This window comes from Sciurus vulgaris (assembly GCF_902686455.1).
Source record: "Sciurus vulgaris genome assembly, chromosome: 11".
NCBI lineage: Eukaryota > Metazoa > Chordata > Mammalia > Rodentia > Sciuridae > Sciurus > Sciurus vulgaris.
In genome coordinates, this window is record NC_136472.1 from 26,920,359 (window position 1) to 26,941,902 (window position 21,544).

Consider the following 21,544-nt stretch of genomic DNA (forward strand, 5'->3'; position numbering starts at 1 on the left):
TTTGGTAAACTTTGTCAGTTTAAACAACTCAAGTATGACCGTCTAACAGAAGGACCTTGAATACTTTGAAGATAATGAAAGTATAGCCCTCATCTTCGCTTTGTCTTGTTAAAAACCCTCCATTTGCTTTTCCTACTGGAAGTGTTCTAGAAACATTGGATCCTGGCGTGAAAGGGCAGTAGGGGTCTTCAGTCCATGAGCCCCATCCATTACAGGCCTGCTCCAGGCCTCAGCAGGTTCTCAGTGCAAGCCATTGGAATTCTCATTTAGGCCAAGTTGTTTTAGGATTGCTTTTCTGTACCATAATTTTGGAATGCTCTTAAAGTCTTGAGTTTTAAAATTATACCCACTGGGAAGTCAAGGTTATAATCATTTCACACATATCCTTCACTAGGTTGTGCCTAATTTTTTTAAAATTAAAAAATATTTAGTTGTAGATGGATGCAATACCTTTAATTAATTAATTTTTTATTATTATTTTTTAATGTGGTGTTGAGGATGGAATCCAGTGCTTCCATGTGCTTGCTAGGCAAGCGCTCTGACACTGAGCTACACCCCTAGGCCTTGGCTTATTTTTATTTTTTATTTTTTTGTGGTGCTGGGGTTCGAACCCAGGGACTTGTGCTTGCAAGGCAAGCACTCTACCGACTGAGCTATCTCCCCAGCCTTGGCTTACTTTTTATTTTTATTTTTTAAATATTTTTTAGTTGTCAGTGGACATCTATTTATTTATACATGGTGCTGAGAATTGAACCCAGTGCCTCACACATGCTAGGAAAGTACTCTACCACTAAGCCACAACCCCAGCCCACGGGCCTTGGCTTAATTTTTAATTTCATTTTTGAGAGTTGAATGCCAGACTTTCCTTTAGAAGTGTCCATTGTCCCGTGAAAGCAGATTTCCCATCCCTTCAGTGACTTCTGTAAGATGCAGAGATGTCTCCCACCACTTAGCTGAGGGCCTGTGTGAACACAGAATGCTGGCCTCCTCCCTGGCTGGCTGAGGGTTTCACGTGGGTTCTTTTGGATGTGGAGAGGATCATTTGATCTTGTGTGACTGTCGGGCATGGTTTTGTTTCCTGTTTCAATCTGTTCTGGTTCCTTATACCCGATTATCTCCCAAATGAGCCCTAGCAGATGCCAGACTTAGCTTCTCTCATCCCATTTAGGAGCTATGCGTGTGTGTTGGTATGGGCTGCTGCATGTAATTTTAAAGTTGGGCTCACACTGTATTGTATTTTTATGATCTTACTTGAAGAGACTCTGTACTAGGAGTAAAATTTACTCTCCCAAAATGTGTGGGCCTGGGTCTGATGTAAATGATGTCATCTATGTTCATGCAAAAAATGACTGGGAATGTTTACTTTCTTTATCCAACTTAGTGAGCTTCGCTTTCAGATCATCTTTTGTTCACATAGATTCAAGTCAGGCCTATGATGGAGTAGTTATTACAATAAATGTAATGAATGTGTCTACTAACAACCACAAAAAAAGAGTAAGGTCTGACCGTGGGACTCACAGGCTGCTTCCTGCTCCCTCTGTGGCTTCTTTAACCTAATGAGGCGCCACTATTTAAACTCCACCATTATTTCTCGCCCTCCCTGGTCAGCATGCCAGCGTCTGTTCTTGGATAAAGGCAAAAGCATTCATATCTCAAGCTAGTGTAAAGAGAGGCATATGGAGACCTTTCACCATCACCTGTCTGTGCTCAGCTTTGCTTTTCCAAGAACATCAGCCTCTAGGTAGCCCCATTTGTCTCTGGGCATGAAAAAGCACCTCCAGAGGTCACCTGGGCTGTCTCCGTAAGACCAAAATCAGAGGGTTTCTTTTGGACCATTTAACCCCTGGATGGGGGTAGGAGGCATGATCAGATCCTCAAATCTCCTTTGCAGTATCACCATGGCTCCCTGGGTGACAGTGACTGGCCATAGGATTTGGTTGAGCAGGAACTAAGCCCTCCCTCTTTTTCCCCTGCCCAGGCCTGGCCAGCAGCCCTGAGTGTGCTTGTGGGAGAAGCCACTTCACTTGTGCAGTGAGTGCCCTCGGCGAGTGTACCTGCATTCCTGCCCAGTGGCAGTGTGATGGGGACAATGACTGTGGGGACCACAGTGATGAGGATGGGTGTAGTAAGTATTGCCCTGGTGTGGTAGGAGGTAGTGGAAAAGGGACCTGGGGGTGGGGCCAAGGCCGATGAGGTGTTCAGTGCATCTACTGCTTTGGACCTTGGAGAGTTGGACTCTTGCTAGAGTGACAGATATCGACAGAGGGGAGGTTTCTTCACAATATATGTGCCTCCATTTGTCCCATATTTGGGTGGTTCGTGTCTATGTGTTCAATAAAACAAACCTTGAAATAAGTGTACAAGAAAATGTTCTTGAAACCATAGGTAGTCACTTTAAATAGATCTCACTGTATTTATGTGAATATGTGTTTGTGTATGTGTTCTGCAAATTTGCTCATTTAAAAATTTATGTACCATACATGGATGCTGGTTATTTCTGTGTTTCTTGTTCTGGCATCTGTATAGTCATACCTTTTTTTCCCTTAATAACATTAACTTTATAAGAAATCTCTTATTCTATTTAAATCTCCCTTTTCCCCTGGCATAGTAACATATGGATGATGGCCAGGGTGTCCTGTCTTGGATATATAAAAATATCACTGCTAAGCCAGTTGTCTGGGACAGGGGTAAAATCTCTGACCTGCAGCATCTATGTCTGAGGGTGGCTAATTATCCTAATAAGAATGAGGCTACAACCTAGACATCATTAACCCTAACCATTCTAGCTAATTGTGGTAATGATAAATGCTTCACTTTCATAGAGCACTTTCATATGCATTATCTCAAAAGACCTCTATGAGCTGAGTATAATTATCCCCATTGTACAGTCGAAGAAACTACAGCTCAGAGAGGGCCAACGACTTGCTTAGTGTTATAAATAATGAGCTCTCGAACTGGAAATTAAGCCTAGATGTGTCAATCATCATTTAATAAGAGTAAAAGAGAAAAAAAATATCCCTGCTTTCTCTTGTCATGTTTTCCTTGCAGCTTTCTTAGCGACTCTGAGTCCTCTGGGTTCTTCTGCTTCTGCCCTGTGGGTCTCTCGTCACTACTATTCTCTCTTCCCAGTGGCTTAGCTCCCCACCAGTTGTGGGCAGGCGTGGAGTCCTCGGGGCAGGGCTACAAGGCAGGGTTCTTGGAAGAGGGTGTTGGGGAAGGATTTTTGGCTCATTTTAGCCTGCCTGCCTGACTCACTTTTCCCTTCTTCTCTGGGGACTCAGTGCTGCCCACCTGTTCCCCTTTGGATTTCCACTGTGACAATGGCAAGTGCATCCGCCGCTCCTGGGTGTGTGATGGGGACAATGACTGTGAAGATGACTCTGATGAGCAGGATTGTCGTGAGTGTCGGCAGGGACCAGACTCTGTCAGGCTCTGTTGGGAAAGGATTTTTAATCAGAAAATGATGCCCCAGGCCCACGAGAGCTCTTGGGTTCTCAGCTCTTTATCCTGTCCTTTGACCTCCTCTCTCGGTCATAAGCCCCTGGAGGTGCCCGCCTCCTCCAGAGCCCTGGGGGCACCATACCCCACTGCTGCAGCAGCCTGACTGCTCTGTGTCCACAGCTCCCCGAGAGTGTGAGGAGGATGAGTTCCCCTGCCAGAATGGCTACTGTATCCGGAGCCTATGGCACTGTGATGGTGACAATGACTGCGGTGACAACAGCGATGAGCAGTGTGGTGAGTGGCAGGCTCTCTGGGGAAGCCAGTAGGGTTAGGGGACTGGAGAGGAGCCTGACCAGAGGAGGAGAGAGCAGCAGAGGCCCAGCACTACTGCAGGGGTCTGGAACAGCCGGAGGGAGGCAGGAGGCCAGCAGAGTCCAGGCTCCCAGGAACCTGAGGCCAGGCTCTCTGGGCCTTGACGTTCTCCAGAGTCTGCACTGAATCTGTGGGGTCTTCCAGGATCAGATGCCCCCCCCTCCAGGGTCAGCACACTTGGGGGTCAGGGAGGGTGGTAATAAGGGTGCCTGTGGGACTCTCTTGGCATGACTGTCCCCTTGCATTCCCCAGACATGCGCAAGTGCTCTGACAAGGAATTCCGCTGCAGCGACGGGAGCTGCATTGCCGAGCACTGGTACTGTGATGGTGACACGGACTGCAAAGACGGCTCGGACGAGGAAAGCTGTCGTGAGTGGCCCCAGACGTCAGGCCATTGGGCTGGGCGAGGGAGAGGCGGCATCCCCTGGGCTAAGGGCAGACTGAGGGGTGCGTGTGCATCAGGCAAGGAAAGTGGAGTCTCAAGAATCAGCCCCTGGGTGACCTAAGAGGAGGAGCAGGTGCGCCAGGTGGGAGGGGAGGGCTCCTGCTGGCCCACCTGAATATGGCAGTCTGCCGGGGCCATCCCAAATGAACCCCAATAATAGCTCACTCCGAAAGCCACCCTGCCTGAGCATCTTGCCCTTTGAGGAGTGAGGGCCCCTCTCCTCCATGGAGCCTGATGTTTGCCCCCCCACCCTGCTTCCCTCTAGCCTCGGCAGTGCCAGCGCCCCCCTGCAACCTGGAGGAGTTCCAGTGTGCCTACGGCCGCTGCATCCTGGACATCTACCACTGTGATGGCGATGATGACTGCGGGGACTGGTCAGACGAGTCTGACTGCTGTGAGTGCTCCGGCCAGCTGGGAGGAGGGGAGGCCAGGCTGGGAGGAGCTCCTCCAGTGGCAAGGCACAGGTGCCAGGGGGGGCAGGAGTTCCTGGATTCCCTGGTCCTTTGGGCAGAGGTGGAGGACTAGGGTTCCGGGAGGGGCAGGAGTTGGGCTTTCTGGTCTACCTCGGGATGCTGTGGGCACAGACTGGCTGAAGACGGAAGACTTTTGTTTCCCCAGCTTCCCACCAGCCCTGCCGCTCTGGGGAGTTCATGTGTGACAGTGGCCTGTGCATCAATGCAGGCTGGCGCTGCGATGGTGACGCGGACTGTGATGACCAGTCTGATGAGCGCAACTGCAGTAAGTGGGAGAATGGCATCAAAGCCCAAGGAGTTCCTGGGAAAGGGGTTGTGGGATCACAGAGGTCATTACCGATAAAGCCTGAGGCTTTGGACAGGACCGCCTGGTAGGGCTGTACAGGTTGTGCACTGCAGTGGCAGTGTGTATAAAGGGATGCTAGTCACATCATAGATGTCCCATTTATAGATTCTACTGATGGTAGTAAAATGCCTTGAGGAAGGGGCATCATTTTTTTCTGATTCGCACAAAGGTGCCACATAAAGCAGCTGTGACACAGGTGTCAAGAAGAGTGGCATGGGTACTGATATAAAGTGCAGCTGTGGGTGGCAGGGTGAAGTTTTAGGCTGAAGCGGGGCCACCTTTTCACTTGCCTCTGCTTTGCCCAGCCACCTCCATGTGTACGGCGGAACAGTTCCGCTGTCGGTCAGGCCGCTGCGTCCGCCTGTCCTGGCGCTGTGATGGGGAGGACGACTGTGCGGACAACAGCGATGAAGAGAACTGTGAGAACACAGGTGGAGTCTCCCGGGGTGCCCCAGCCCCCTAGCCTGCAGGTGCTGTCAGGGGTGGGGGGCAGTGTCGCCAGCTCTCCAAGGCGATGCTTCATTTGGATCCTTCCCAGGACCTGGACTTCTCCTGCCCTTGTGAGTTACAGTGTCACGTCTGGGTGCATGGATGACTGCCACCTGGGACAGTGTCAGGGCTGTGAGCTTCAGCGGCTGCTCACGTACTAAGTGGCGCCGTCGGTGCCTTTCACCCTGGCCGAGTGCAGAGACCAGCTCTCACACCTCCCTGCCACGCCCAGCACTGAGCACATGGGTGCATTTTATTATTCTGTCCCACGTCCCTTATCCGCCATGATGTCCCAGAGGGTGGGAATGCAGACGTCCAGCCTGCTTGTCTGAGCTATTTCCTGCCTTGGACCCCAACCCTCCCACCTTGATGTCACCTGTCTCTAGCTCACCTTAGAAAATGACAGACTCTATCCCTTGTTGACCCAAGCCCTGCCCGCTGTGACCTGGCCCTCCCTTCTTTCCCCTTCCCCTCCCTCTCTCTCTAGGAAGCCCCCAATGTGCCTCAGACCAGTTCCTGTGTTGGAATGGGCGCTGCATTGGGCAGAGGAAGCTGTGTAACGGGGTCAATGATTGTGGTGACAACAGTGATGAAAGCCCACAGCAGAACTGCCGTGAGTGTCCCCAGTGGGCGGGCCTGGCCTGCGGTTTGTGGTTGGACCCACCCATAGGGTTCAAAGGGAATCCTCCCTAGGGACTCTTGCACTTTGGGAGCTATTCTCCATGGTCCAGGTAGAATGCCAAGTTGGCCGTCCGGGGGAGGATTCTGGGCTCAACTCCCAACTCTGGCTTGGCTGGCACAGGGCCCCGGACGGGTGAGGAGAACTGCAGTGTTAACAACGGTGGCTGCTCCCAGAAGTGCCAGATGGCGCGGGGGGCAGTGCAGTGTACCTGCCACACAGGCTACCGGCTCACAGAGGACGGGCGCACATGCCATGGTGAGCTGGGGCCTGGCATGGAGCAGTCAGAATGCTGGGCAGGGACAGCAGATAGGCAACTGTTTCTTATGGGTCAGGCATTAGATGGATGTGACCTTATTTTAGTATTACAATAACCCTAGAAAGTGGAGATCATCCCTCCTATTTCACAGCTGGGAAATGGAAGCTCAGAGAAGTTAAGTAACTTAGCAAAGCCTGCACAGCTAGTGAATAGCAAAGTTGGAATTCCAGCCTGGGTTTGCATGACCTCAAAGCTTTTAACCACTTATTACAGAGCTTCCCACTAGACCTGAAAAGTAGATGGGAATGTGGGCACAAAAACAGCTAGTCAGCCTGGGAATTGGGGCAAGAGGATGGCAGAAGGGAGACCTCCTGATCCTCCCTGGCATTTGCAGATGTGAATGAATGTGCTGAGGAGGGGTACTGCAGCCAAGGGTGCACCAACAGCGAAGGGGCTTTCCAGTGCTGGTGTGAAGCAGGCTATGAACTACGGCCGGACCGGCGTAGCTGCAAGGCTCTGGGTAAGGGGTGTTTGTATTTGGCTGGGTGGCCAAGGACTGAGCATGGAGAAACGCCAGGTGGAAAGGCAGAGTGGCGCATGCCTTTAATCCCAATGACTTGGGAGGCTGAGGCAGGAGGATTAAAAGTTTCAGGACAGTCTCAGCAACTTCTTGAGATCCTGTCTCAAAATAAAAACTAAAAAGGGGCTGGGGCTGTGGCTCAGTGGTGGAGTGCTTGCCTGGCATGTGTGAGGCACTGGGTTCTAGCCTCAGCACCACATAAAAATAAATGAATAAAATAAAGCTATTGTGTTCATCTATCTACAACTAGAAAATATTAAAAAACAAAAACAAAACAAAACAAAAAACTAAAAGGACTGGGGATATAGCTCAGGAGATAAAGCACCCCTGGGTTTAATTTCCAGTACAGAGGGGGAGGGGAGAGAGAAAGGGGGAAACTTCAGGTGCTCTGGAGCTCCGGGATTTGTTGAGAGGTAGAAAGACTGGGGTAGGGGAGGTTTCCACTCTTTCAGGACAGATGCCATCAGCTTGGGGCATGCCCTAGTGGGCTAGGGGCTCCATCTGACAGTCCAGGTCTTGGGGGTACATGTTGATGAGTCCGGTAGCTCTGAAACCCAACTCTTTTCTACACTGTGTCCCAGGGCCGGAACCTGTGCTGCTGTTCGCCAATCGCATCGACATCCGGCAGGTGCTGCCGCACCGCTCTGAGTACACGCTGCTGCTCAACAACCTGGAGAACGCCATTGCCCTCGACTTCCATCACCGACGTGAGCTGGTCTTCTGGTCCGATGTCACCCTGGACCGGATCCTCCGAGCCAACCTCAATGGCAGCAATGTGGAAGAAGTTGTGTCCACGGGACTAGAGAGCCCAGGTAGGCAACAGGCCCCACGGAGAGGGGCGGGGCCACACCAGGCAACGCAATGGTGGAAGGCGCAGGACAGTATTCGCAAGCTTTCTGCAGTTGAGCCCTTCTTTCTCCCTGTGAAGTGTTGGGTGGACTCTGACATGGAAAACATTTGTTAGCATATATTAAGTTTATAGGTGCAGATATAACATTTGGTGAATGTCATACTGCAATCAGAGATTTATGGACAGTTACAGTTCTCTATCCACCTTAGCATCTAGCTCACTTCTAAGTTTTGTTTTGATTGCTTAGTATCAAGAATATTCTGATGGATCCAGATAAGTATATCCAAATGTTTCATAGATTTAAAAAACAGCAACAGTTTACTCAGCAATCTCAGCTATTCTAAGTAGGTGAAGTGGATTAGAATTTGATATTGGGGGCTCGGGCTGTAGCTCAGTGGTAGAGTGCTTGCCTACCATGCAACAAGGCCCTGGGCTCAATCTTTAGCACTGCTAGAGGGAAATGAAACGAAAAGAAAGAAAGAAAGAAAGAATTTGGTATAGAACATAGTTGATGCAAATGCTTTTGGAACTTCTGAAAGCCTCTGCAAAGTCCTAGGTGACAATTTGCAAACCCCACCTTGGTGGAGTAGGGAGACCTGGGTGTGGGTCAGGAGCCAGAATTCAGGAAATGGCTCGTGATTGACCTGGAGGAGGAAATGCATACCCTGGCATTGTGGCTTGACTTCTCTGTGCCTCAGTTCCTTCATCTTCATGGGAATCATAGTACCTGGCCCACAGAGTTGTGATGATCAAATGAGTTAACACAGGTACATTCTTACGGTAGTGCTTGGCCCCAGAAACTGCTTTATTTAAGAGTTTGTCCTTGTATTAAGGCACACAGGAACCCCTGCAGAATCCCTGACACTTCTACTTTTTCCACCAGGGGGCCTGGCTGTGGATTGGGTCCATGACAAACTTTACTGGACTGACTCTGGGACATCAAGGATCGAGGTGGCCAACTTGGATGGGGCCCACCGAAAGGTGCTACTGTGGCAGAACCTTGAGAAGCCCCGGGCCATTGCCTTGCACCCCATGGAGGGGTGAGTAGGTTGAGTCTCTGGCATCTAAATCTGTCTTGCAACCTGCAGGGGCAGCTCCCAAGCTGCCTGGGGCAGGCTTATGGGGCTGTCCTCAGTGTGATGTTAGCCACGTGGACTGTGCGTCTACACACTCCTTTGTCTGTGATCTGACTTTGCAGCAACTGGCCATGTGGCCTTGGGGTTGTTCATCTCTCTCTGCTCCCTGTACTCATTTCAAACCGATTATTAAAGAAAAAAAAAATTCTGCCTCATAGTTGTATGAAGATTAAATGAGATGAAACTTTTTAAAGAAGTATAATATACATATTAGGTAAGTTTTTAAGTAATGTTTTTATTATTAGCTCATAGGATTGAGCCAATTAATAAAAATTATTAATTTAAAATAATTAAAAAGTTAATAGTTGAATTAATTGATAAAAATTATCACTAATTTAAAATAACTAAAAAGTTAATAGAAAAGTCTACTGAATCAAAGCCTCTAAAAATGGAAGTTCTTAGCTCTGGCTTTTGTTTTTTTTAAGCTTCTCGCTCTCTTTTTTTTTTTAACTATATTTTATTTGTTTATTTATTTACTTATTTTTATGAGGTGCTGAGGATCGAACCCAGTACTTCACATGTGCTAGGCAAGTGCCCTACCACTGAGCCACAACCCCAGCCCTGGCTTTTAAATTCAATGCCATCAACTGAAAGGATGTCTTATGAGATCCTTTAGTTTTGTGTTAACTGTTCTAGAAACTCTGTGTTTCTAGAAACACACAGCTATAATCTGAGCTATTCCCAGATACTTGGGAGGCTAAAGCAGGTGATTCACAAGTTCAAGGCCCTCCAGGGCAACTTAGTAAGTCCTGTCTCAAAATAAAAAATAAACCAGTATTTTGTGGTGGTGCACATCTGTAATCTCAGAGACTCAGGAGGCCAAGGCAGGAGGATTGCAAATTCAAGGGCAGCCTCAGCAACTTAGTGAGGCCCTAAGCAACTTAGAAAGACCTGTCTTAAAATTAAAAAATTAAAAGAGTTGAGGATTTAGCTCAGTGGTAAAATGCTCTGGATTTAATTCCTGGTACAAAAAATAAATAAAATAAAAACAGGTAGCTCAGTTGGTAGAGTATTTGCCTAGCCTGTATGAGGTTCTGGGTTCAATCAACAGTGCTGAGGGCCAGGTGTGGTGGCGTGCACCTGTAATCCCAGTAGCTCAGGAGGGTGAGGCAGGAGGATTGCAAGTTCAAAGCCTACCTCAGGAACTTGATGAGGCCCTAAGCAACTCAGCGAGACCCTGTTTCTAAATGAAATATAATAAAGGGCTGGGGATGTGGCTCAGTGGTTATGTACCCCTGTGTTCAATCCCCAGTACCACAATAAATAAATAAAAATAAAAAAAGAAACAACCTGTGTGTGTAGGTGTAGACTGTGACAAAGATGAAAGTGCCTGTCTTACTTGATATTACATTCTCTTGTCAATCCCATGAGCTTTGGGACTTTGACCTGTCTTGTTCACTGGTATATCCCAGTGCCTAAGATAGAGACATCTATTATTTTTTTCTTTCTGTCTAGAAACATTTAAATTAGAATATTTTAAAAATACTCTTCGGACAGTTGGACTCCTCTGGGTTAAATGGCTAGAAGCCTCTGATTATTAACCTGTTTTCTCCCATTCCATCCTCTGCTGCCCACCTGTCAATTTCTTTTCTGTCTACCTAGTACCATTTACTGGACAGACTGGGGCAACACCCCTCGCATTGAGGCCTCCAGCATGGATGGCTCTGGACGACGCATCATTGCGGATACCCATCTCTTCTGGCCCAATGGCCTCACCATTGACTATGCCGGGCGCCGTATGTACTGGGTGGATGCTAAACACCACGTCATTGAGAGGGCCAACCTTGATGGGAGTCATCGCAAGGCTGTCATCAGCCAGGGTGAGACTCTCCTGCTCTTTCCCCTGTCCCTGCCTCCAGGAGCCTTGGCAGAGGGTGAGATTTGTGCAGTTGCCAGACCTGGGCCCAGGGCCGTGCAAGACCATGTCTGGACTGAGGTCTTTCTGTACTCTCCCCAGGCCTCCCTCATCCCTTCGCCATCACAGTGTTTGAAGACAGCCTGTACTGGACAGACTGGCACACCAAAAGCATCAATAGTGCTAATAAGTTTACTGGGAAGAACCAGGAAATCATTCGTAACAAGCTGCACTTCCCCATGGACATTCATACCTTGCACCCCCAACGCCAGCCTGCAGGTAAAAACCTCCCATCAGGTGAGGCAAAAAAGTCTCATGGATGACGTGGCTGCTGGTGCTTCTGAGAAACTTCTTGTATTTGCAATTATTGCTGATGCTTCTGATGGGGGACATACAGGGCTGGCGTTGACATGGGCTCATTGCTCCCTCTGCTGGACATTTAGGGTGATACAACATCAAAACTCACCAAAGACTTCTTTTGGCTTCTGTGTTCCCATTTAATTCATGCAAACATTTACAGGGCCTCTCCTATGGGTCAGATACTCACCGTGCAGATATAAAAAGCAATAGGACATAATTCCTCCCTCTGGGGAGTTTACGGCCTACTCCCCGGACTGAGGGGGGTATGTTTGGAAATGGTTAGCCTTAGCCTGACCCTCTTGCTCTGGGCTTTTTGAGCAGGGAAAAACCGCTGTGGAGACAACAATGGAGGCTGTACCCACCTGTGTCTTCCCAGTGCCCAGAACTACACCTGTGCCTGCCCCACTGGCTTCCGCAAAATCAGCAGCCACGCCTGTGCCCAGAGTAAGTGGGTCTGGAACACCAGCCTCAGTGGAGGTGCCTTGTGCGGAAGGGTGGAAGGATTGGAGGGATTGCCTGTCAGAGGAAGAGCCAGTCTCCTCTGCAGCCACTGCAGAGGAAGAACTTAAGAGGCTGAGGGATCCTATATCAAAACTGAGACTGAGGGCCCAGCAGTAGTTACCAAAGGCTCAGTGACACTGCCCAGTCAAGTATGAACACCTGCAACCAGGCTTATGGTCTATTTCACCAGGTAGGATGCCTTATCTCTAGGCAGCAAGCGGGTTCTAGGCTCTTCGAGAAAGCAGGGGAATAATTTCCAACCTCTTTACCTTTAGCCTCACCCCAAAAAGTAAGTTTTTAAAACTTTCTTTTAGTGTTTAGATCAGGGAACCAAAATTAGAACATCTAGAAATTTCATTTCATGCACTGATGGAGAACAAAAGAAAGATGGTAAGGTTAGGTTAGGTTTCAGGTTTAGGTTTTTTTTTTTTTTTTTTCCTTTTTGCAGTGCTGGGGATTGAAGCCAGGGCATCAGATGGCAAAATTAGGGAGGAAGTGTCTATATACAGAAAAATATATAGTCAGGTATCTGTGGGTTCCACAATTGCAGAGTCAACCAACTTTGAATACACACACACACACACGTATATATGCATGTAAATATATATATCAATATATATATCTAAATTGTGTCTGTATTGAACATGTACAGACTTTTTCTTATCATTCTTCCCTAAATAATAATTATGACAACTATTTACATAGAATTTATATTGCAATTTGGAATCTCCAGCACCAAACCAACAGTAAACATATTGCATTAGGTATTTTAAGTAAAATATAGATGATTGGAAGAGCCAGACATGGTGGTGCACATCTGTAATCCCAGCAACTCAGGAGGCTGAGGCAGGAGGATTGCAAATTCGAGGGCAGCCACAGTAACTTAGGGAGGCCCTAAGCAACTTAGCAAGACCTGTTTCAAAATTTTAAAAAATAAAAAAAAAAGGGCTGGGGATGGGGCTCAGTGGTAAAGTGCCTCTGGGTTCAATCCCAATTACCAAAAAAAAAAAAAAAAAAAAAACAAAAAAAACCCAAGACCCAAAACCAAAAAAAAGTAAAAATATATGGAAGGATATGTACAGGTTATATACAAATACAATGCCATTTTAAATGAGGGACTTGAACATCTGCAGATTTTGTGTCTGTGGAGGTCTTGGAACCAATGCCCTGTAGATACAATGGGATGACTGTACTGGGAAAATATTCAGACAGACCAGAGTAAGGGCAGAAGCTGGAAAAGAGTCTGGTGGGAAGACACTGTAGAGACCAGTGGCCAGCTCTTCCTCTGGAGTAAAACTGAGTCCCAGCTCTGGTGCTCTGTAGCACTGGGATCCTAGGCTAGGCAGTTACTTGGTCTCAACTAACTTAAGGGATGCTCATCTAGAAAATGGGAACAAGAATAACACATACCACAAAGGGTTGTGTGGGCATCAAGCTTTCCTGAGCACTAAAGCTCAATGCCTGGCAAGGAAGGTGCTCAGTGAATAGTCACTATTGGCTAAAACTGTGATGAGAACAGCTAGAGGAAGGAGCTAGATGACAGAGGAGAATCAAAACCCCTGAAATGAGGAAGAAACAGAGAAGCAGAGCAGGGTGTTGGCAGTGATCCCGCCCGGGCACTGACAGAGATCTGGCAAAGTCAGAAGAGAGAAAAACTTAGATGCAGCAGCTAACACATACTTAAACAACATGTATTTCTGGGTCCTGGGTAGAGTCTGCTTCCATTGGATTCCAAAGGCTGATTCTGCCCAGTGCTCAAGGGAGCCTGTGGTGTGAGGAGTAGGGGGCAAAGGGCACCAAGTCCCAGGAAGTGTATTGACCAGGTGTCTGTGTCTGTCACTGTTACTGGATTTAGAGCATTAAAAGAAGACCCCTCTCGGCCTTTGATCAGGTCTTGACAAGTTCCTGCTTTTTGCCCGAAGGATGGACATCCGTCGGATCAGCTTTGACACAGAGGACCTTTCTGATGATGTCATCCCACTGGCTGACGTGCGCAGCGCTGTGGCCCTTGACTGGGACTCCCGGGATGACCATGTGTACTGGACAGATGTCAGCACTGATACCATCAGCAGGGCCAAGTGGGATGGAACAGGACAGGAGGTAGGTACCAGTGTGGACCCAGGTCCTCAGGGAGGGCAGAGATTGAGGAGTGGAATCCATCCTCTCCCGGGTAAGGGCTTCCATACCTCAAGAACTGGTGGAGTTTGGGCTCTAGAGTTGGAGAGAAATGCCATTGGCAACACAATTTTGTTTCCTGCCTAGGTGGTAGTGGATACCAGTTTGGAGAGCCCTGCAGGCCTGGCAATTGATTGGGTCACCAACAAGCTATATTGGACAGATGCAGGTATGTAAAGGGGACCCATGGTCTGGCTGCCTGGGTTTCCTTTTATTTAAAGGAACCTGTGCCTCTCCTGGACTGTGTCTCTCTTGATCTAAAGTCCTTGGTGGGGCAGAAGAGGTCGGGCTGCTGTAGAGTTAAAGCAAGAAGCTCACATCTGAGGGTTAGACACTTGTTAGGCAAGTGGCAACAATATCTGTGATGTAACCACGCTTGGAAATGTTTTAAAACATTTCAGATGATGAACCAATGCCCTGTAGTTTTCCTTTCATCACTGTCTGGGTAAAACCAGGCATTTCAGGTTGATATGAGAGGCAAAAGGAATGCCATAAACCAATGCTACTCAAACTGTGGTCCCTGGACCAGCAATATCAGCGTTCCTTAGGAAGATGTTAGTCATGCATATTCTGGGGCCTCACCCCAGACTTACTGAATCAGAATCTTTGGGGATTAGATTCAGGAATTAGATGACATTAGATTAGATTCTGTAATTTAATAACCTTTCCTAATTCTTAGGCAGACTAAAGTTGGAGAGTCATTGCCTCAAATTATCGGACAGAGTTGGTTTGGAAGTCTTGCTTTTCCAAGAAACGAAACTAATCATCTCCTTGAAGTTCTTCTTACAGTTTAATTCACTAAACATGCATTGTGCATCTATCACAAAATACTTACTTAGCATCTCTTGCATACTGCACTGTCTGCTGGGCATGGAGGATAAGGTGAACGAACAAGAGTAGAGTTCATATCTTTACTCTTACTTCTCGGTAGGTACAGACCGTATTGAAGTAGCCAACACAGATGGCAGCATGAGGACAGTACTCATCTGGGAGAACCTGGATCGTCCTCGGGACATCGTGGTGGAACCCATGGGCGGGTGAGCACTGCACCTGAGGAGCTCCATCCTCCCCAAGACCTAAGTACTAGAGGGGAGTCTGTTTGATAGGGGGGAGAGGCCAGATCTTGTGGGCATATCAAAGATGCAAGGGCAGCTATAGAAACCACAGAAGGCAGTGAGAACCTTGTGTCCTGTCTAGACAAGGAAACTTTAAAATTTTTGTTTATTTTTTATAATTATAAAAAATACTTTAGTTTGTTTACAAAAGTAACTCATAAAGAAAATTAAATCAGAGTGAAGATTTTCTATCATCTCACTGTCTAGCAATAACCATTGTTAAGAGTTTGGTGTATTTTTTCCAGATTTTTGTCTAAATGTATATAAATAGTGACTTTGGTTTTTAAATATGGCATTACTGTTTTGGGACTGGGTTTTTTTTTTTTTTTTTTTTTTTTTTTTTTTTTTAACTTGGTTGGGCTACATATTTTGTATCTTTCCCTTTAAGTATATAATTCTATCTTGTTCTTATGGTTATGTAGAATTTGGTTAAAATGATATACCATAATTACTTAACCTACCCAATCAAGAAAGTGTTTTTTTAAAAATATTTTTTAGTTGTTGATGGACCTTTATTTTATTCAGTTATTTATATGTGGAGCTGAGAATTGAACCCAGTGCTTCACACGTGCTAGGCAAGCGCTCTACTACTGAGCCACAATCTCAGCCCCAAGGTGTTTGTTAATCCACACCCTCCCCTCCCCTTTCTTTATTCCCAAGTAGGCCTCATTTGCTGTGTACTCTCGGGCCATGGGCTCTGCCTTTCAATAGTGATAGAAAATAGAGAGACCTCTGGGGACAGCTCTGAGTCCAGAATTGGGCTGGGCAGTGAGACAGGAGGCTGGGGCAGCTATTGTTGGCAGAAACCCTAAAACCCTAGGTTCCCTGGATTCCCACTGGACATTAACTGGAAGGCTTATAAGACCTCCCTCTCTTGTGCCCAGGTACATGTATTGGACTGACTGGGGTGCAAGTCCCAAGATTGAACGAGCTGGCATGGATGCCTCCAGCCGCCAAGTCATCATCTCTTCTAATCTGACCTGGCCTAATGGATTAGCTATTGACTATGGGTCCCAGAGGCTATACTGGGCTGATGCTGGCATGAAGACGATTGAATTTGCTGGACTGGATGGCAGCAATAGGAAGGTAAGGGTGTCAGTAAGGCCTCTTCCTATACCCCTGATAGCCTCCAGGATACAACTCCCTGGCTGGAAGCTGAAAGGAGCTAGATAGGGGGACCCAGAGGTTATGAAATGAGCATGGGGCGTGTGCTATTTCTCTGAGACTGTGGCCACCCTCCAGAGTGGGAGTGGGAGTGGGGGCTGCTGGTTGATGGTGAAAGCAAACTAGGGATTTGTGTGTATTGTGGGCTGGTGGTATAATTGTACCTGCCTAATGCCCATCATAGCTAACACTAATTAGTCACCAGTGGCACACCGGGCCCATGATTGCTCTTTGGTTTTGTTATAATTTATTTTGTTATAATTTCCAACCTTCAGAAAAGTGGCAAGAACAATAAAATAAATAAATAAATAAATAAACAAACAAACAAATAAATAAATAAATAAATAGTCAGGCACAGTGGCACAGGCCTATAATCCCAGCAACTCAGGAGGCTGAGGCAGGAGGATCATGAGTTCAAAGCCAGCCTCAGCAAAAGCAAGGTGCCTTTAAGCAATTCAGTGAGACCCTGTCTCTAAATAAAATATGAAATAGGGCTGGGGAAGTGGCGCAATGGTTGAGTGCCCCTGAGTTCAATCCCTGGTACCCAAAACCAAAACATTAACAGAACAAAAACAAACAAACAAACAAAAGACCAAAAAACTAAATTTTGTCACATTTCTTACATTTTTATCCTCTCTCTACTTACACATGTGTGCATTTTCCCCCCAAATCATCTGTGATTAAATTGAAAACATCTTGCCCTTGATTCCAAAATATTCCAATGCATATTTCCTAAGAACAAGGACGTTGTTTTACACAGCCACAGTAAAACTATCAAAATTGGGAAATTTAACATTATTATAATATTGCTACATATTATATTAATATTATAATATATCATTATATTATATAATAGTTATAATAATTATTATATTATAATAATTATATATTATTAATATATAATATATATTAATATAATATTATATTAATATAATATTCCATAATCTATGTTCAGTTTCACTACCAATTTCCCAATAATGTGCTTTTTTTCCTTTTTCTTTTTCAGTCCAGGATCCAATCCAGGATCACCCATTTGTATTTAGTGATCTTACTCCTTTAATCTCTAATTTTGGAACACTTCCTCAGCCTGTTTTTTTTTTTGTTTTTTTTTTTTGTACTGGGACTGAAACCAGGGTCACTTAACCACTTAACCACTGAGCCACATCTCTAGCCCTTTTTTGTATTTTATTTAGAAACAGGATCTCACTGAGTTGCTTAGGCCTTCACTAAGTTGCTCACACTGGCTTTGAATTTTGAATTTGTGATCCTCCTACCTCAGCCTCCTGAGCTGCTAGGATACAGGAATACACCACTGTGCCCTGTCTTTCTTGACCTTTGCTTTTTTTTTTTTTTTTTTTTTTTGGTGGTGCTGAGGATTGAACCCAGGGCCTTGTGCTTGCGAGGCAAGCACTCTACCAACTGAGCTATATCCCCAGCCCTCCTTTCTTTCTTTTTCTTCTTTCTTTCTTGTACTGGGGATTGAATTTAGGGTCTCTTGCATTTTAGGCAAGATCTCTATCACTAATGTATACCCCCAGCCCAAACTTTGCATTTTTAAAATATAAAAGCCAATTATTTTGTAGATTTTCCTTGATTTGGGGTTTGATGTTTCTTTGTGATTGGGTTCAGATTATATATTTGGGGCAGGAATACTAAGTTTAGTGGAGTCACGTCCTGAGTTCTCTGTGTCTCACCAATAGGCACAAATGTAGCTTGTCCCATTATCCTGATGTGTATTTTATTGCATAGTTAAGGGGATGTACACTGTAAAGTCGCTATTTTTCCTTTGATTATGTAAGCGATACGTGATCTTTTACAATCATCACAAGACAATTGGAACCAGGCGTAGTCATGGTCGTATCACAGATTGGTAGATCAAGGCTGAGAGAGATTATGTGACTAGCTCTTGGTCAAAATCACACAGTAAGTGATAGTGACAGAGCTGCATTTGACTCCATGCCCCCCTTTTGACTGCTGCCCTGTAACGTCAGACCCTTTTGGGATGACACAAGTGCTGGGACCCTGGCAGGTGCTGATCGGAAGCCAGCTCCCCCACCCTTTTGGGCTGACTCTCTATGGAGAGCGCATCTATTGGACTGACTGGCAGACCAAGAGTATACAGAGTGCCGACCGGCTGACTGGGCTGGACCGGGAGACCCTGCAGGAAAACCTGGAGAATCTCATGGATATCCATGTCTTCCACCGCAGGCGGCCTCCAGGTGAGCAACTCTTAGCCTGCCATGACTTCTCCTCATCCCTGTTATGCCTTAGCCAGCTCCACTGATCTCCCTTCTCCCTACCCAGTGACCACACCATGCGCTATGGAGAATGGAGGCTGTAGCCACCTGTGTCTTCGGTCCCCAAATCCAAGTGGCTTTAGCTGTACTTGCCCTACAGGCATCAACCTGCTTCCTGATGGCAGGACCTGTTCACCAGGTGAGTAAAAGCATCATATCTGGGATGGAAAGTAGCTTTTTCCTTGCAGATATGCTACAATGTGGTCTGAATCCTGGTGCTTCTGGAAGCTTAGGGGAGAGACAACTTTCAGAAGGAGAGAGATCCAGGGGAGCAGGTAGACAGGATCCCACTGCTTCTTACGTTCATGCTTATTAGAAAAATATGTTCCTGTCTCAAGAGGCTTTCCTTGCATCTGTTGGAAATTTGTAATATGCTGATTTGGTTACAAGACACTCAACTTCCTTCTGCTCAGGTATAATAAATATAAATATGTATCCTATCGATGATATAATGGCATCCTCCCTAACCCCTTTAGATATGCCACTTTTGCATGTATGACCTACATGACAACCATAAGGGGCTAATCCCAGAAACAGGACCTGGCTACCGAGATGTTGGAAGGCAGGGTTTTCCCCTGGGAATGCTGCATGGTGGGCTGCATTTGAACTCTAACCTCCGAGGGAATTTGTGTGCTTCCCAGCTGTAAGTTCCCCCGGAGTCCCTTTACTTCCTTTCTTAAGCTTCATGGTAAAGGATCCTTCAAAGAGAGCTGCTTCCACATATTAGTAAAGAGGTATTATTTACAAATACATGAGAGATCTAATGCTCAGTGCTTTGTGAATGTGATCTCTTAATCCTTACAACCACCCTGTTATCAACCACATTTTATAGATAAGAAAACTGAGGCTTAAATAATTCCAATAACTTGCCTAGGATCACACAACTAGAAACTAGTAGGATCAGGGCATGAGTTTCAGTTTGCTTGACTCCAGATCCTCTTATTGGTTCTGCTGAATGATTATCCTCTCTCCTCTTTCCACTTGGGCAGGGATGAACAGTTTCCTCATCTTCGCCAGGAGGATAGATGTACGCATGGTCTCCTTAGACATCCCTTATTTTGCTGATGTGGTGGTGCCAATCAACATTACCATGAAGAACACCATTGCCATTGGAGTAGACCCCCAGGAAGGTCTGTGTGGCCCCCACTTCCCACCTAGTATTCTGACTCTGCCCTTTCTTACTTTCCTTCCTTTCCACCTCCTTTGCCTCTTGCTAAGAGCCTGGGGCTGCCTGGCTGCCCATTCTCCCTGGCATAGCCCCTGCTCCTGTCTCTCTGGTTGTGGAGTCACAGTTTGGGGCCCTCCTGTCTCCATCTCTGCTAAGAGCTATTCTGTTAGGATATTTCTTTGTTTCCCTCGATTTCCTCTGCTAAAAGCTATAGAGCTCTCTGACAGACCCTGATGTCTCAGGGAATGAGTCAGCTGTGTGTGCCATTGTGGAGGGTGGGGCCTGGGTTGAGCCAAGCCTTCCCTCTCCAGGAAAAGTATACTGGTCTGACAGCACACTGCACCGGATCAGCCGTGCCAGTCTGGATGGCTCACAGCACGAGGACATCATCACCACAGGTGGGCCTTCCTCCCAGCCCAGGGACCACCTGTCTGGCTACAGAGCTGGGAAATATCCCATCTGTCTTAAAGCAGGAGCCAGTGTGCTCTTCTGACTTCCTGCAGGGCTGCAGACTACAGATGGGCTTGCAGTGGATGCCATCGGCCGGAAAGTGTACTGGACAGATACAGGAACAAACAGGATTGAAGTGGGCAACCTGGACGGGTCCATGCGGAAAGTGTTGGTGTGGCAGAACCTTGACAGTCCCCGGGCCATTGTTCTATACCATGAGATGGGGTGAGGGCTGACTCTTGTTCTATACCATGAGATGGGGTGAGAGCTGCATGGGCCCACTCATCTGGGGCTATAGAGAGGGTGAAGGTGGCAGTGGAGAACTGGAGAGCAGCATGCATCACAAGAACATTGTGAACTCTGGAGGTCACTGTAGATTGGCCTCCCTGGGTCTGTTCCATTCCCCTGTGGCTCCTTTCAGAGTGCCAGTATAGTATAGAGGTTAGAAGTCTGAGCCTTGGAGTTGGAAGACCAGGATTTATATTTTTTCATCATGGTTTACCTGTATCACTTTGAATCTAGTACTTAATCTCTCTAATCCTCAGCTTCCTTACCTATAAAAAAGGGTTGCATACTTTGTGACCCTAGTGAGGATTAAGTGAGAAAATGCATGTGAAATACTTTGCACAGTGTCTGACATGAAGTCCTCATGGCATACTATTGCTGCCAGAATAATCTGCAATTATTCTTTCTTACTCAGGTTCATGTACTGGACAGACTGGGGGGAGAATGCCAAGTTAGAGCGGTCTGGAATGGATGGCTCAGATCGTACTGTGCTCATTAACAACAACCTAGGATGGCCCAACGGACTGACCGTGGACAAGGTCAGCTCCCAACTGCTCTGGGCTGATGCCCACACTGAGGTGAGAGTCCTGTCCCTGCTGCTTCCTAGAAGCCTGGGAAGATGGAAGAGGCTTGTCCTGCATCTGCAGCGAGGGTGCCCAGACTGATAGCCGCCTCCTACCTTCTTCCTCCTGGCAGCGAATTGAGGTTGCTGACCTAAATGGTGCCAATCGGCATACGTTGGTGTCACCAGTGCAACACCCCTATGGCCTCACACTTCTTGGCTCCTATATCTACTGGACTGATTGGCAGACCCGTAGCATCCACCGTGCTGACAAGGGTACTGGCAGCAATATCATCCTGGTGAGGTCCAATCTGCCAGGCCTCATGGACATCCAGGCTGTGGACCGGATGCAGCCACTGGGTGAGAAGACCCTGGGGCTTGGGTCAGAGTCTCTGGATTTCTGGGGCTATCTCAACAGAACTATATTCAGAACACAGAACTCCTTCATAATCAGAGACAGTGATCCGCCTAAGCCCCCTTCCAGAACAGGCTCAGTTCCCTGTGGGTACGGCTGATACTACAACTACATGATGCTGTCACCT

The 21,544-nt window shown here is 46.9% G+C and overlaps 1 protein-coding gene across 4 annotated transcripts in view; it reads left to right on the forward strand.

Annotated features, from left to right (window-relative positions):
* The window catches only part of LRP4 (LDL receptor related protein 4), a 48,899-nt gene that overhangs the window by 12,754 nt on the left and 14,601 nt on the right, over window positions 1-21,544 (forward strand). For 3 of the 4 annotated variants that reach the window (XM_079105677.1, XM_079105675.1, XM_079105676.1), the window contains exons 2-27: window positions 1,979-2,125; window positions 3,282-3,398; window positions 3,622-3,735; window positions 4,066-4,182; window positions 4,524-4,652; window positions 4,877-4,996; window positions 5,383-5,508; window positions 6,054-6,179; window positions 6,369-6,503; window positions 6,899-7,024; window positions 7,666-7,896; window positions 8,818-8,974; window positions 10,673-10,890; window positions 11,028-11,204; window positions 11,607-11,729; window positions 13,678-13,886; window positions 14,049-14,130; window positions 14,893-14,998; window positions 15,961-16,162; window positions 18,270-18,459; window positions 18,545-18,676; window positions 19,527-19,667; window positions 20,017-20,103; window positions 20,209-20,380; window positions 20,856-21,018; window positions 21,137-21,362. In XM_079105677.1, coding sequence (XP_078961803.1) covers window positions 1,979-2,125; window positions 3,282-3,398; window positions 3,622-3,735; window positions 4,066-4,182; window positions 4,524-4,652; window positions 4,877-4,996; window positions 5,383-5,508; window positions 6,054-6,179; window positions 6,369-6,503; window positions 6,899-7,024; window positions 7,666-7,896; window positions 8,818-8,974; window positions 10,673-10,890; window positions 11,028-11,204; window positions 11,607-11,729; window positions 13,678-13,886; window positions 14,049-14,130; window positions 14,893-14,998; window positions 15,961-16,162; window positions 18,270-18,459; window positions 18,545-18,676; window positions 19,527-19,667; window positions 20,017-20,103; window positions 20,209-20,380; window positions 20,856-21,018; window positions 21,137-21,362 — 3,873 coding nt within the window. Of the gene's footprint in view, window positions 1-1,978; window positions 2,126-3,281; window positions 3,399-3,621; window positions 3,736-4,065; window positions 4,183-4,523; window positions 4,653-4,876; window positions 4,997-5,382; window positions 5,509-6,053; window positions 6,180-6,368; window positions 6,504-6,898; window positions 7,025-7,665; window positions 7,897-8,817; window positions 8,975-10,672; window positions 10,891-11,027; window positions 11,205-11,606; window positions 11,730-13,677; window positions 13,887-14,048; window positions 14,131-14,892; window positions 14,999-15,960; window positions 16,163-18,269; window positions 18,460-18,544; window positions 18,677-19,526; window positions 19,668-20,016; window positions 20,104-20,208; window positions 20,381-20,855; window positions 21,019-21,136; window positions 21,363-21,544 lie in introns of those variants that run through there. The other variant, XR_013757969.1, reaches the window with a different exon arrangement.